The sequence below is a fragment of the Chiloscyllium punctatum genome, chromosome 15, assembly GCF_047496795.1.
Source record: "Chiloscyllium punctatum isolate Juve2018m chromosome 15, sChiPun1.3, whole genome shotgun sequence".
Classification (NCBI taxonomy): domain Eukaryota; kingdom Metazoa; phylum Chordata; class Chondrichthyes; order Orectolobiformes; family Hemiscylliidae; genus Chiloscyllium; species Chiloscyllium punctatum.
Genome location: NC_092753.1, coordinates 31,480,543 through 31,497,430, shown reverse-complemented (window position 1 = coordinate 31,497,430; position 16,888 = coordinate 31,480,543). Strand labels below are relative to the sequence as shown.

General features: G+C 41.5%; 1 protein-coding gene across 6 annotated transcripts in view; it reads left to right on the top strand.

Moving 5' to 3' along the window:
• The window catches only part of frmpd4 (FERM and PDZ domain containing 4), a 750,261-nt gene that overhangs the window by 98,175 nt on the left and 635,198 nt on the right, over positions 1-16,888 (top strand). Inside the window, exon 1 of one of the 6 annotated variants that reach the window (XM_072584869.1) lies at positions 10,729-11,350. The exons of the other annotated variants lie outside the window; for them this stretch is intronic. Within the exon in view, the coding sequence (XP_072440970.1) occupies positions 11,310-11,350 (41 nt within the window). The 5' untranslated portion in view covers positions 10,729-11,309. Of the gene's footprint in view, positions 1-10,728; positions 11,351-16,888 lie in introns of those variants that run through there. 6 annotated transcript variants of the gene reach the window in all.

The following is a 16,888-nucleotide window of genomic DNA, read 5'->3' as shown; positions in this document are numbered from 1 at the left end:
GCTGAATTTTAGCAGTGTGGGTGCACTACTCACTGAATTGCTGAAGAAAGGCAAGAAGTTTCATTGGACAGCAGATTGTCAGAGGCTGTGTTAATCACTGCCTCGGTATTAGCCACACCTAATTACACAAAGCCGTTCAATGTGGATGTCGATGCTGTGCTTTTGCAAGAAGCTGATGAGAAACTAGAAAGACCTATCAAATATTGCTCCAGGTAGTTGAATATTCATAAGCAGAAGTATTCGATAATTGAGAAGGACACTTTGAGCTTGGTGTTGGCATTGCAACATTTCAGTGCTTGTATTACCAGTAACGTATCTGAGACAATCATATACACTGATCATAACCCATTGAAGCTTGTGGAGAAATTTAAGGACAGAAATGCCAGACTGTTTAGATGGAGCTTGTTGTTACAACCATTCAGTTTGACAATTGTGCATATGTGGCAGGATGCGAAAGTGTGATTGCTGACTCATTGTCAAGACTTGAATGAGAAACGGAGGTGTTCGGTGGCAGGAGTACAACAGACTGAGGTGGAACATAGCTGTTCATGTTTGCATGTTTATAGTCAGTGTATTGTATCTGTGTGGTTTAGAGTAGTAACCAATTTTTTTAAAGCATTTTAAAATGAAGCCATCTTTGGATATTGATGGTTCCTTTTTTTTAAGGGTCAGGTGTGACGAAGCTGCTCCTTTAACAAGGTTAGGTTGTCCTTGTTTTTTTTCTGTTTTGTTTAAAACTAAGTGGTTTGACCAGCTGATTCTCTCCTGGAATATCCACTGTACACCTGCAAAAAACAACTAGCAAAGTTAGGGTCTGGGCTACCTTCTTGAAATGTTTTGAGGGAGTCTGGCCTGGTCCATAACAACATGGTGGATAGAAAACAGCTGTTCCACTTAGTCCAAGGGCCAAGAACAAGGGGGAAGCAATTCCCAAGTGAAAGTGTACTGCTTGGGAAGTTAGTTGGGGCGGCAAATCCCATAAGCTTTAAAAAGCGTTTAGATGAGCACTTGACGTGTCATAATGTTTAAAGCTATGGGTCCAGTACTAGAAATTGGGACTGGAATGTGTTACAGTGTACTTTTGGTGGTACAGACTCAATAGGCTGAAGGGCCTCTTTTGTACTTTGATTCTAAAACAAGTGTTCCATGGATGTACTCTCTGAACCTGAACCACCCTCTGACCTGTCCTGCCACCTTCAGGACAAGCACCACAAGATCTCTCTAGTTCCCTGAGCTTCCCAGTGTTCTGCCATTTATTATGTACTCCATTGTCTTGTTACTTCTTCTGAAGTGCATTTTCCTATAACCACTGACCACCTCCTTTATGATTAACTACCCTCTCAAGTTTCATGTCATTGATAACTTTCTTATCAGCTCCCATTACATTCACATCTACATTGTTTGTGTATATAATGTGAACGATAAAGAAATCGGCACTGATACCTGTGGTATTTCACTGGACACTGACTTTCAGTCTCACAAACAGCCTTTGACCATCACTCTATCTCCTAAGACTAAGTCAATTTTTGATCCAACTTTCCAAGTTGCCCAGGATCCAATGTGCTTTTACCTCTGGTATCAATCTCCTAGATGGAATTTGTCAATGGCTTTGCTGAAATCCATATTTTATATATATATATATATCCCCTCATCTACACATCAGATTAGCTTAACAAAAAATTCAATCAAATTTGTTAGGCTTGACCTTCCTTTGACAAAACCATGCTGACTAGCTGTGATTACATCTTGCCTTTGCAACTGCAAATTAATTCTCTCTCTTTTAGAATTTTGTCCAGTAGCTTCCTCACCGATGATGATAATCTCATAGCTCTGTTATTTCTTGGTTTTTCCCTAGCACCCTTCTTGAAAAGTAGACTCACATAAGCAGTCCTCCAGTCCTCTGGTACCTCTCAGGGCCAGACAGAAATTAAACATTTTGAGTCGGAGCCTGTGTAATTTCCTCCCTCACCTCCCACAATAGTCTTAAATATAATACATTTGGACCTGGGGATTTGCTCATTTTTAAGCCACCAAAACTTCTAATAACTATGCATTCTCTATGTCAATCCACTCAAGAACCTCACAGTCCCTCTCCTCAAATTTTATACCTGCACCTCTTCCTGCATGAAGACAGCTGACTTTGTTTAACACTGTTGGTTTCCTCCATTTCCATGCACAGATTGTCCCCTTGGTCCCTAATGGGGTCTACTCTTACCTTGGCTATCCTCTTCCCCTAAATATACATATATTATCTTGCTGCTCTCCCTAATCTTACCCCACCAGTGTTTTGTCATGCACTCCCTTTGTTCTCCTAATTGCAGTTCCCCCTGCACTTCCTACATTCTTCTAGGGCCTCTAGAACATAGAACATAGAACATAGAAGAATACAGCGCAGTACAGGCCCTTCGGCCCTCGATGTTGCGCCGATCAAAGCCCACCTAACCTACACTAACCCACTATCCTCCATATACCTTTCCAATGCCCGCTTAAATACCCATAAAGAGGGAGAGTCCACCACTGCTACTGGTAGGGCATTCCATGAACTTACAACTCGCTGAGTGAAGAACCTACTCCGAACATCAGTCCTATATCTACCCCCCCTTAATTTAAAGCTATGCCCCCTTGTAATAGCTGACTCCATACGTGGAAAAAGGTTCTCACTGTCAACCCTATCTAACCCCCTAATCATCTTGTACACCTCCAACAAGTCACCCCTAAACCTTCTTTTCTCCAATGAAAACAACCCCAAGTGCCTCAGCCTTTCCTCATAGGATCTTCCTACCATACCAGGCAACATCCTGGTAAACTTCCTCTGCACCCGTTCCAGTGCCTCCACATCCTTCCTATAGTATGGCGACCAAAACTGCACACAATATTCCAGATGCGGCCGCACCAGAGTCCTATACAACTGCAGCATGACCTCAGGACTCCAGAACTCAATTCCTCTACCAATAAAAGCCAGTACGCCATATGCCTTCTTCACTGCACTATTTACCTGGGTGGCAACTTTCAGAGATCTGTGTACATGGACACCAAGATCCCTCTGCTCTTCCACACTACCAAGTATCCGACCATTAGCCCAGTACCCCATCTTTTTGTTACTCTTACCAAAGTGAATCACCTCACACTTAGTTACATTGAACTCCATTTGCCACCTTTCTGCCCAGCTCTGCAGCTTCTCTATATCCCGCTGTAACCTGCCACATCCTTCCTCACTGTCTACAACTCCTCCGACTTTCGTATCATCCGCAAACTTGCTCACCCAACCTTCTAACCCTTCCTCCAGGTCATTTATATAAATGACAAACAGCAATGGTCCCAAAACAGATCCTTGCGGAACACCGCTAGTGACGGCACTCCAAGATGAACCTTTGCCATCAACTACTACCCTCTGTCTTCTTCCAGCCAGCCAATTCCTAATCCAAACCTCCAACTCACCCTCAATGCCATATCTCTGTATTTTCTGCAGTAGCCTACCATGGGGGACCTTATCAAACGCCTTACTAAAATCCATATATACCACATCTACCGCTTTCCCCTCATCTACCTTCCTAGTCACCTTCTCAAAGAATTCAATAAGGTTTGTGAGGCACAACCTGCCCTTCACAAAACCATACTGACTATCCTTGATCACATTATTCCTATCCAGATGTGCATAAATCCTATCCCTTACAATTCTCTCTAAGACTTTGCCCACAACAGAAGTGAGACTCACTGGCCTATAGTTACTAGGATTATTCCTACTCCTCTTCTTGAACAAGGGAATCACGTTTGCTAGCCTCCAGTCCTCTGGCACTACTCCTGTAGACAAAGAGAACACAAAAATCAAGGCCAATGGCTCTGCAATCTCCTCCCTTGCTTCCCAGAGAATCCTAGGATAAATGCCATCAGGCCCAGGGGACTTATCTATTTTCACCCTTGCCAGAATTTCCAACACCTCTTCTCTACATATCTCAAAGCCTTCCATTCTACTTATTCGTGCCTCAGTATTCATATCGACAACAATGAATGAATCCTGAGTGAATACTGATGAAAAGTATTCATTCAGTGCCTCCCCAATCTCTTCAGCCTCCACACGCAACTTCCCATTACTATCCTTGATTGGACCTATTCCTACCCTAGTCATTCTTTTATTCCTAACATACCTATAGAAAGCCTTAGGGTTTTCCCTAATCCTACCAACTAAGGACCTTTCATGTCCTCTCCTTGCTGCTCTTAGCTCTCTCTTCAGGTCCTTCCGGGCTATCTTATAACTCTCAATCGCCCCTATCGAACCTTCACGCCTCATCTTTACAAAGGCCGCCCTCTTCCATTTAACAAGGGATTCCAATTCCTTATTAAACCATTGCCCAGGATTAGGACCAGCACTGTACCTGTTGATTTGCTCCCTTGTACTTACTAAAATCCTCTTTTTTCTTTCTTATTAAATACTGAATATTCCTAGGCATCCAGAGTTCTCTGGGCTTGTTGATCCTACATTTCAACCTGTGGACGCACCCGCACTGTTCTATTAAGTTACCCTCTGTTCCCTATCTAGTTATGCCACACCCTGCCTTATCTTAAATTAAATCTGCCTTCCCCATCCTTTGAGACCATCTTTTCCTTTTCCATAACAGAGTTAAATCATCCCGTGTTGTGATCGCTATCACTGAAATGCTCTCCCACTACCACCTCAAGCAACTGTCTGACTTAATTGCCCAGGATTAGGACTAGCACTGTACCTTCCCTTCTTGAAACTTGTACAAGGTGACATGAAAATGAATACACTACAAGAAATCAACCCCTTCTCACTCTTTACATTACAACCATCCCAACTAATTTTGGGGAAGCTGAAATCTCCTAATATAATTTATCTGTTCTTATTTTTACACACCTTAGTGAATTGTCTACATATATGCTCCTTTATTGCTTGCTGGATATTTGGGGGCCGACAGTGCACTACCAGCAATGTAACTGCCCCCTTCTGATTCCGAAGCTCTTTGTAAAAGCCCCATTTGAAGATCCTTCAAAGATCTTGTTAATTCTTAGGGCAGTAACTGATTCTTTCATTAACTAGCTAGACACCATGAAGTCTCATAGCATCCATTCAAATACGGGCAAGATAACTGCTTCCTACCCCCTGTCAGCGAATGAACCAGTACTCTTTCATGTTGAATACAAATTGGAAGAAAGCATTAAGGGTACTCTGCTTGTGGGATTTTAATGTCCATTACAAAACATAGCTCAATGACTCCGCTACTTGCCAAACATTTTGAGTCTTTAAGGTCATAACTGCTAGACTGGGTCTTCAGAAAGTGGTAGATAAATTAATGAGGAAAGAAATCCCTACTTGATCTCATCCACATCAATAAACCTGTTTCAGATGCACAGGCCCTTCATAGATTGGATATGATGACCACAACGCAGTCTGTCTGGTCACAAAGTTTATCTTCACATTTCGGATACCTTCCATTGTTTTGCATATTGGTATTACCATGCTAATTGGGACAGATTAAAATTACAAAGTGGCTACATTCACTATACAATTGGGAGAAACTGGAAATAGGCCTCCAGGTGAGTTTTAATACGTGATTTCCCATAAGTTAGTTGATCCATTGTTACGAGAGGAATTGAACACAAAAGTGAGAACAACAGTGTTTCACTTGTACAGGGTATTGGTGAGACCATATTGAGAACTGTATGCATTTTTGCTACCCTTATTTAGGGAAGAATGTTATTGTATTGGCTGTAGTTCAGAGAAAGTTTATTAGCTTAATAGCTGGGACGAGTAGATTGAGAATAGATTGGACATGCTGGGCTTGTTTCCACTGGAATTTCAAAGTGTGAATTAAGTTATGGAATCCTAAATGGTCTTGACAAGTAGACAATGGACAAATATTACTTTTTATGAGTTCGTTTTAAAATTGGGGGTTATCCTTTTTGGACAAAGCTGAGGGGAGATTTCATTTCTCTCAGAATTGTGTGGCTTTGGAATTCTTGATATTAGTAAGCAGAGGCAGTGAGCTCATTGAATATTTTTAAGGTGGAGGTAGACAGATTCATGTTAGGCAAGGGAATCAAAGCTTAAGACCATAAGATATAGAAGCAGAAATTAGGCTATTCAGCCCATTGGGTCTGCTTCACCATCCAATCATGACTGATAAGCTTCTCAACCCTTTTCTCCCAGCTTTCTCCCTGTAACCCTTGATCTCCTTGACAACCTAGAACTGATGTATATCCACCTTAAATATACTCAATAACCTGGCCTCCACAGCCCTCTGGGGCAGGAAATTCCATAGATTCACCACTCTCTGGCTGAAGAAGTTTCTCCTTATCTCTGTTTTCAAAAGTCTTTACTATACCCTAACGACATGCCCTTGGTCCAACCAATGGAAGCATTTTCCCAACCTCTATTCTGTTCAGGCCTTTCAGTATTCTGTATGTTTCTACTGGATCCCCCTCATCCTTCTTACCACCATCAAGTATAGTCCCAAAGGCCTCAAATGTTCCTCATACGTTAAGTTCTTCATTCCTGGGACCATTCTCATGAACCTCCTCTGAACCCACTCCTGGACCAATACATTCTTCCTGAGATATAGGACCCAAAACTGTGCACAATATTCTAAATGTGGTCTGACCAAAGCTTTAAAGAGCCTCAGAACTACATCCCTGCTCTTATATTCAAGTCCTCTTAAAATAACTGCCAACATTGCATTTGCCTTCCTAACTACTGATTCAATCTGCAGGTTTACCTTGAGAGAATCCTGGACTAGTCTCTTTGCACTTCAGAATTCCGAATTTTCTTCCCATTTAGAAAATAGTCGATGCCTATAGTCTTTTTACCAAAGTGCATGACCTCACACTTTCCCATATTATACTCCATCTTCCAATTCTTTGTCCACTCTCCAAACCTGTCCAAATCCCCCTTCAGCCTCCCTAACTCCTCAATATTACCTCTCCCTCTACCTTTTTTTTGTATCATCTGCAAACTTAGCCAGAATGCCCTCTTTTCCTTCATCTAGATCATTAATGTATGAAGTGAAAAGTTGTGATGCCAACACCGACCCTTGCATCACATGTCACTGGCTACCATCCTGAGCAAGACATTTGTATCCCCACTCTCTGCTTTCTGCCAAACAGCCAAGCTTCTATTCATGCTAGCACCTTGCCTCTGACACCATGGGCCCTTATCTTACTCAGCAGCCTCGTGTGTAGCACATTATCAAAGGTCTTCTTGAAGTCCTGGTACATAACATACATTGGCTCTCCTTGGCCTAATCTGCTTGTTAATCCTCAAGAAATTCTAGCAGATTTGTCAGGCATGACCTCCCCTTGATTAAACCATGCTGACTTTGTCCTATTTTACCATACACTTCCAAATATTCAGAAATCTCATCTTTCACAATGGGCTCTAAAATCTTACCCACGACTAAGGTTAGGCTAATTGGCCTGTAAGTTTCTGTCTTTTGCTTTACTCCCTTTTTAAACAGGGGTGTCATGTTAGTGATTTTCCAGTCCCCTGGGACCCTCCTGATTCTGGCAATTCCTGAAAGATCACCACTAACACCTCCACTATCTCTTCAGCTATCTCCCTTAGAACTCTGGGGTGTAATCCATCTGGTCCATGTGATTTATCCACTTTGATACCTTTCAGTTTTTCTAGCACCTTCTCCTTGATGATGGCCACCATACTCAGCTCTGCTCCCTCATTCTCTTGAATTTTTGGGATATTACTTGTGTCTTTCACCGAGAAGACTGATGTGAAATCATTATTCAGTTCCTCAGCCATTTCCTTGTTCCCCACTATCTCTCCAGCATCATTTTCCAGCAGTCCAATGTCCACTTTTGCCTCTCTTTTGTCCCTTAGATATATAAAGAAACTCTTACTGTCTTCTTTTATATTGTTACAACAGGAGGAAAATCCCTCTGGTAATTTAAACCTGACACACCGAAAAGATTCACCCCGTGCTATAATCTGTGAAAATTCGAGAAGCAAAAAAACTATCCCAAAAGTCAGTATTTAAAGTAAAAATTAACAACTTTAATTTTTAAAAGTCTAACAGAGAATAATTAACTAGCAATTATTTACAACTCATTTATCTAAACCTATCTTTTCCCTTCCCCTCTACAATATTGGTACAATAAAACCCCAATTAAGATTAACAGGAAAATTCTAATTTCAAAACCAACTAGCTGTTGAATCTTCTCTTTGTATCTTCCTCTGTCGATGTGATGTCCAGGTTGGTGTTGATGTTTTTTCTCTGTGCAAACTCTTTCTCAGAGAGTTCTTACAAGCAGCCTACATCTGTTAGTCTTTTGGTAATTCTCCCCCAACTGTTCAATTTGTTTAATATTTCAGCATCAGATCATTTCATTGGTTTTAATATTGTCAAAATACCAAATTCAAACTTAATTGGAGTTTAGTATCCTGGGGCATAATTTAAACTGATTGGTCAAATTTGAATTTATTTTTGTCTCATACTGCTAGCTGCTGGACCCAATGTTACATTGTAAATTTTCCAGTACTTTGTGTGCCTCTCTAAGTCCTTGCTAGCTTTCAACTCTCTTAAAGGTACACTACCCCTTGCACCTTCATAGCAATATTACTGGTGAGCTGACACTCATATTTAATCTTCTCCCTCCTTATTCCTTTTTTTGTTGCCCTCTGTTTGTTTTTGTGAGCTTCCCAATCCTCTGGTTTCCCACAGCCCTTCCCCACAATATATCCTTTCTGTTTTGCTTTTATGTTATCCCTGACTTCCCTAGTCAGTCATAGTTGCCTCATCCTCCCTGTACCATACTTCTTTTTCCTTGGGATGAATCTCTGTTGTGTCTCCTGAATTACTCCCAGAAACTCCAGCCATTGCTGTTCCACTATCTTTCCCGCTAGGCTCCTCTCCCAGTCAATTCTACCCAACTCCTCCCTCATGCCTCTGTAGTTGCATTTATTCAGCTATAGTGCCATTACCTCTGATTCTATCTTCTGCGTCTCAAATTGCACACTAAACAAAATCATATTATGATCACTGTCTCCTAAAGGTTCCTTCATCTTAGCCTCCTTATCAAGTCTGCCTCATCGCACATCACTAAAGCCAGTATTGCCTGTTCCCTTGGGACTCCACCATAAGCTGCTCCAAAAAAAACCATCTTGTTGACATTCTACAAATTCCTTTTCTTGCAATCCACTCCCAACCTAATTTTCCCAGTCCACCTTCATATTGAAGCCCCCTTGAGCACTGTAACTTTGCCTTTCTTACACACCCTTATCTCCTGGTGTATCTTGCACCCCAGCTCCTGACTACAGTTTGGAGGCCTGTACATAACTCCAACGATGTTTGTTTTTAACCTTTGTGGTTCCTCAATTCTACCTACACAGATTATACTGACCCTACTTCATTTCTTACTACTGATTTAATTTCATTTCTTACTAATAAGGCAACCCCATCCCCTCTGCTTACCTGCCTATCTTTTCGATAGGATGTATATCTTTGAATATTCAGCTCCCAATCCTGATCCCCTTGCAGCCATGTCTCTGTGATGCCCATCATTTCATAACTGCCAATTTTGCTCTGCCTCACAAGCTCATTTACCTTATTCGTTACATTACATACATTCAGACATAACTCCTTTAGTCCTGTATTAACCATCTGTCTTCTCATTGTCATTTGTTTGTCCAGTGTGTTTGAGGTTCGATTGGGAATGTAGATGGGAATGTAGAATTCGATAAAAAACAGATCAGCCTCTTATTGAGTAGCATTAGACTGGAGGGCCTGAAAGGTCTGCTTTGCTCTTATTATTTGTTCATGTGGGCTCTTTCTCCTTGTTCATCATATGCTTTACCTTCTTGCAGGCATTGATTTACCATGTAGTTGCAGCAACATTGTTAATGCACATTGAGATGGTTTGCCAGTCTTTGAGAATTCTGACATATCTCAGTCTTCTTTCCTTGAGATAACTGTTACAAACTTTGAACAGGTGTCAGCCAGAGTAAAGGAGACAACAAACTATGTTTTGACAGTAACCGGCCATTTTCTAACCAACTCTTAAGATGAAGAAAGGATTTTAATTCACCAACGTCTAACATAAACAATTGAAAGCTGCCTCTTTTCAACATGAATAACAATTGCACATCTTGAGGGTGGCATGATGGTTCAGTGGTTAGCACTGCTGCCTCACAGCACCAGGGTCCCAGGTTCAATTCCAGCCTCCGGTGACCTATGTGGAGTTTGCACATTCTCCCTGTGTCTGCGTGAGTTTCCTCCAGGTGCTCTGGTTTCCTCCCATAATCCAAAGATGTGCAGGTCAAGTGAATTGGTCATGCTAAATTGGCCCTAATGTTAGGTGTATTAGTTAGAGGGGTCTGGGTGGGTTACTCTTCAGAGAGTTGTTGGGCTGAAGGGCCTGTTTCCACACTGTAGGCAATGTAATCTTCTGGTGCACTGTGTACGCTTTTGTATGAACACGAAATTACCATTGAGTATTAGTCTCGGATGAAGACAACCAAGTTTCTGGCTAGGCGAGACTGATGGTTAATTGAATCGTTGTGAACTTGCTTTCTTAGACCATCCTATTGATGTTTTGTTGTTTTTCTTTTGAAACTCATGAATCTGTCATTTAAAGTGTAAAGGTCAAATTGCCATTTTCTGCTCACAGAGACCAATTCCAACATGTCTTCACCAAGCAGCGGGGTCTATTCATTTTCAGTTTCCATCCCAGCCCTCGAGGGTTAGGTGGGGTGGGAAATATTACATTTTGCAGCCTAGAAACAGTCGCTGAAGTGAGGGAAGAACTTTCGAGAGCGTCACGTTCTTGTACATTTTAACGGGCGAGAGCCGACACAGGTCGGAATCAGAATAACAGTGCAACTGTTTAAAGCTAGCCCTTTTCCTTGCAAGCGTTAGATTTTTATTCTCTCTCGCTTCGCTTCTTTTGCTGCTACTCCCTTCCCCCGCCCCCACCAAACAAAAATCTTGCTTTAATTTGTCATCAAGTGCTGGCTGTGATTGGAGCGAGCCGGCCGAGAGAGAGAGAGAGAAACAGGCACCAGGAGTGATTAGCGTGTACCCTCGGAGCTGTTGCCTGTCTGGGAGACTCCTACTGCCACCGGCTTGACATTTGACTGAGGGTGATGCTTGCTGGTGGCGGGGGAACGTGAGCACTGAACACAGGATCTTGCAGGGAGAGCCAATGTTACCTCAAGCCGGAGTGGATGGACCCGTGAGTCTCAGAGCAGGAGGAACGCGAAGACGTTCCTCTCCGTGTAGCCCCAACCGAATCGAATAAAGACACAGAATGGAGCTAGAGTGAGGAAACAAGAGCTTTCTGCATGCATGGATGTGTTTAGCTTTGTGAAGATCGCAAAGCTGTCAGGGTAAGTGCGCCTCGTTCATTCTCGGAATATTGCCCGCGGTCGGGCTTGCTAGCTCTCCGTCCCGTGGAAACAGCTCGAGTGCACGGACAGCCAGAATGGGGACAGCCGTGAAGATACGATGCTTCATTTTCAGGATTTGTTTTCCCTGTGTCGAACATTGTCTTAGTGTACTGGTTACAGGCAGATAGGTTGTCAAGCAGCGAAGATAATAGAGATGCAGTGACACGGGTGTGTAAGTCAGAGAAGAATTAGTGGAAAATTAAAGAACGATTTTTTTTATTTTACTCTAAGCCTTAGAAGTCTTGGAGTCGGTGGTTTATGACTGATGAACAACGATAACACTTCGCGATCTTCCCAACTGTGAGGAATATTGCATATCTTCTCTCCCCCCACCCCCCGGTGGGTTGAATATTACAGAGGGGTTGCAGAATGGTAAATCGACTGTCCTTTATTACCCTGGTCGAAAAAAAAAGTTGAATTTCTTTTTAGCGTCGCCAAAGCTGCTTGTTTGACTTGCCCTCGCTACTTGGATGGTCGTATTTGTGTCTGGAGGGCACACAAGTAAATATCAGTTTAAATTCAGCTGGTGTTTCTGAGTCTGGCATTTAAAAGCAGCAGCAGCAGAATTTCCTGACACTTTAATTGTTGGGTGCGAGGGAGGTTGGGCTAGCATGAAGCAACAGCACTGTACGTCTGTGGATGACTCTCACTCTCCCTCCTCTCTCAACAACATATGCACACATTCTCTCTGCCGGTGAAAACCCTACAAACAGGCACTCGTTTCAAAAAAGATGTCACTTCATGCCTTTGTTGGATTGCCTTTAGTTCACTGTTGATTATAATCTGTCAGCAATGCTTCAGGTTTGATCACTCAAGTGAGAAGCCTCCTTCGAACACCATTTTCCCATGTATATGCGTTACCATTTAATGGTTTTCACAGTGGGAATCAACTTTGTCTCTCAAATTATATTGGATGACTTTTTAAAACGGCAATATCAGAACTTGGGAGTATTTTAAAATTGTAATAAAATACATATTGCATTGCATTACTTAGATATGACATATCAACTATTCAAGTTTTCAATCACTGTAAATTATTTGAATTTGCTTTGGAATTCTCTAAGAGCAGGACATCCTGAACATATGATAATTCTATGGAAAATCTCTGCAACTTTCCAACACTTAGGCTGCTGAAGTAGGATTAGACAAACGTGAAGCACAGTTTTCTCTGCGGGCATATGCAGATCTGGTTTTATCAGCATTTGCTTTGTCCACCAACTTGCAGAACATGCAGTTCACCACCAACATGTTATTTTGTATTGCAATATATGAAAGAATTGGAAGATATTTGCTTGTTTGTGGACACAAACCCTATGGATTCCTGCAAGGAAGGAAATACATTTATAAAGAGATTATAAGAAACAAAGCTCACAAATCCTGAAGATTTGAAATATTAAGAAAAGCAATAAATGTTAAAAATATACGATATGAGAAGTCATTGGCAGATAGGATCAAGGAAAATCCTAAAGCTTCCTATAGGTATACCAGGAATAAAAGAAAGACTAGAGAAAGATTAGGGCCAATCAAGGACAGTAGTGGGAAGTTGTGCATGGAGCCTGAGGAGATGGGGAAGCACTAAATGAATATTTTTTGTCAGAATTCACACGGGAAAAAGACAATATTGTCAAGGAGAATACTGAGATACAAGCTATTAGACTAGATGGGATTGATGTTCACAAGGAGGAGGTGTTAGCAATTCTGGAAAGTGTGAAAATAGATAAGTCCCCTGGGCCAGATGGAATTTATCCTAGGATTCTCTGGGAAGCCAGGGAGGAGAATGCAGAGCCTTTGACTTTGATCTTTGTGTCGTCATTGTCTACATGAATAGTGCCAGAAGACTGGAGGATAGCAAATGTGATTCCCCTGTTCAAGAAAGGGAGTGGAGACAACCCTGGTAATTACAGACCAGTGAGCCCTACTGCGGTTATGGGTAAAGTGTTGGATAATCATCTAGAGAGGAATACGTTGATTAGGGATAGTCAACATGGTTTTGTGAAGGGTAGGTTGTACCAGACAACCCTTATTGAGTTCTTTGAGATGGTGACCAAACAGGTGAATGAGGGGAAAATGGTTGATGAAGTTTGTATGGATTTCATTAAGGCATTTGATAAGGTTCTCCACGGTAGGCTATTTCACAAAATAGGGAGGCGTGGGATTGAAGGTGATTTAGCTGTTTGGATCAGAAGTTGGCTAGCTGAAAGAAGACAGAGGGTGGTGGTTGATGGGAAATGTTCATCCTAGAGTTCAGTTACTAGTGGTGCACTGCAAGGATCTGTTTTGCATCCACTACTATTTGTCATTTTTATTAATGACCTAGGTGAAGGTGTGGATGGATGGATTAGTAAATTTGTGAATGACACTAAGGTCAGTGGAGTTGCGGATAGTGCTGAAGGGTGTTGCAGGTTACAGAGGGACATAGATAAGCTTCAGAGCTGGGCTGAGATGTGGCAACTGGAGTTTAATGTGGAAAAGTGTGAGATGATTCACTTTGGCAGGAGCAACAGGAATGAAGAGTACTGGGCTAATGGTAAAATTCTTGGTAGTGTAGATAAGCAGGGAGATCTCGGTGTCCATGTACATAGATCCCTGAAAGTCACCACCCAGGTTGATAGGATTGTTAGTTTTTATTAGTAGAGGGATTGAGTTTCAGAGCCACGAGGTTGTGCTGCAGCTGTACAAAACTCTGGTGCGGCCACACTCAGAGTATTAAGTATAGTTCTGGTCACCGCATTGTGGGAGGATGAGGAAGCCTTGGAAAGGGTTTGGAGGAGATTTACTAGGATGTTCCCTGGTATGGAGGGAAGGTTTTATGAGGAAAGGCTGAGGGCCTTGAGGCTGTTTTCATTATAGAGAAGAAGGTTGAGATTTGACTTAATTGAGACATACAAGATAATCAGAAGGTTAGATGGGGTGGACAGTGAGAGCCTTTTTCCTCGGATGGTGATGGCTAGCTTGAGGGAACATAGCTTTAAATTGAGGGGTGATAGATATAGGACAGATGTCAGAGGTGGTTTCTTTATTCAGAGAGTAATAGGGGCCTGGAATGCACTGCCTGCAACAGTAGTAGACTCACCACCTGTATGGATGAAAATGGAATAGTGTAAGATAGATGGGCTTCAGATTGGTTCCACAGGTCAGCGCAACATCAAGGGCTGAACGGCCTGTACTGCGCTGTAATGTTCTATGGTCTATACAAATTGTTGCTCAGAATCTGCATGAGAAAAGATAGGTTTGTGTTTCTGGCAGGGCCTTTCAGCAGCACTTGAAAGTTAATCAGTCTTCATTCCTTCAGATGCTGATTAATTTCCCATGTGCTTCCAAAATTTTCCTTTTTTAGATCTAACCGAGAATAAAGAGATGTCTTAGTTTTTGCTATCACCTTGAAACTGCTCAGTGATATTAACAACTTAAAATGATTATATACCAAAAACTTGACTGGGTCGTATTATTCAGTTTTGAGGTCTGATAGCAATTGCCATGTACTGCATGCTTTCAGTGCTGGGGCATTCTTATTGACTGAGAAACTATTATGACACTAAGTTTATCAAAGTCAATTCCTATGAATTTTAATAGCTTCCACCTATGTTTTTGAAATCTACTTTATGACTTACAGTTCTGCATTAAGAAAATAATCTGTCAAATTAATCAAATTCACAGAAGAATTGCACAGGATACTGTAGTGTCAATTTTCCAAATTCGTTGCAATTTATACCAAATAGCTTAACCCAAAGTCTGTAATGACCACAGCATTTTAATGGTGATTTTCATAATCTTTTATCATTTTGGGGCAGACTGGGACATATGCAAACAACACACCTGTGGCAGAAATGGCAAACGTCATACGAGTGAAATTTAAAGGATGTAGATATTTAATGGGAAATCTTAGTTTGGGGAACAACAACTCTTCAGGCTTTAGGAAATCCTCAGAAAGCGTTTCAACCTGTTCACAGATCTTGAAAGGGAAAAGATGAAAGATATGAAAGTTCAGGAAATCCAAAATGCAAGCTCAAGGCTGCAGCCAGATGGTAATACAATCCAATACATTTCCCCTTTTTATGACTGCTCATGATCAGATAGTGCAGCATAAGTGCAAGGAGAGTGGTTCGGTTCCTAAATAACAGCACAATTTCATTAAATCAACATTCCAAGATGCCCAGAAGGAAATTATAGCAGGTTTCAAATTGCAATTGATTTGAACTGTCTCTTGCTTTGTCAAACCTATGCTGAGTGGTAGCTGCAAGTATTGCTAATGGATGACCCATCCCTGTGCTTGGCTTAAGATCGCTCCTGCAGTTATTGCCAGGCAGGTGCAACATTGTCCTCACATTAGGTTGCTGGAATCTCAGTTATAATGCTAATCAGGTTATGCTAAAAATTGATCACTAGGGAATGCTACCTTTTCATGTATCATTGCTGACAGTACCAAAGACTGGTTTTGAAGCTTTGTTCGTCAGATATTCATATTTTTATTGTGTCCTTTGGTTTGCTAGTTCGGTTTCCATTGGGAATAAGAGTAATTGCAAGCATTAAGCTTATTGCTAGGTGAGGCTTGTGTATTGTTTTTCTGTGGTGATAGGGTTCAAAGAGCAAACAGTTGTGGTCAAGGAGCTCTGGTGCAGGTATAGGGGTGTATCTCTCTATTACTGTTCCTTCCAATAGGTGCATGTAATGGTGCTGGTGGAAAACAACAACCAGCCTCAGGGCTCATGAGAGCCTAAATGGCAGTTTTGAAAAATAATGAGCAAGAGCATCCAAAAAAAAGACCAGTGTCAATTTAACATTACTGTGACCTTTCAATCTACTCCTTTATACTTGCCACTAGTTGGCAACCTCAAGCAGCCATTTTGTAGGAGCATGGCCATAACTGGACATTTCTGCTTTTTTGCTGAAAGGAAATGATTTAGATTTATATTGAAGTGGGTTCAAACAGATTTAAAATTCATTGAAAAGTAGAAATAGGAGACTTTTGACCCCTCAAACTTGCTCTGCCATTCAATATGATCATGATTATGGCTGATCATTAAGCTCAGCACCCTAATTCTGCCTCCAGCCCCCTGATAATCCTTGATCCCTTTAGCGATAAAAGCTACATCTACCTCCTCCTTAAAAGCACAATGTTTTGACCTCAATCATTTTCTCTGTTAGTGAATTCCACATGCTCATCACTCTCTGGCTGAAGAATTTCTCGTCATCTCTGTTCTAAAAGTTTTACCCCTTATCCTTAAATAATGACCCCAAGTTCTGAACTTATCAACCATTGGGAACTTCCTTCCTATATCTTACCTGTTTGGTCCTGTTAGAATTTTATAGATTTTCTCTCCTCAATCTTCTAAATTCCAGTGAATATTATTCTAGCCAACACAATCTGTCCTCATTTATCAAAACTGTTTTCCCAGGATTCAGTCTGGTAAGTCTTCACTGCACTCCCTCTATAGCAAGTTCATCCTTCCTCTGTTAAGGGCACACAGTATTCCAGGT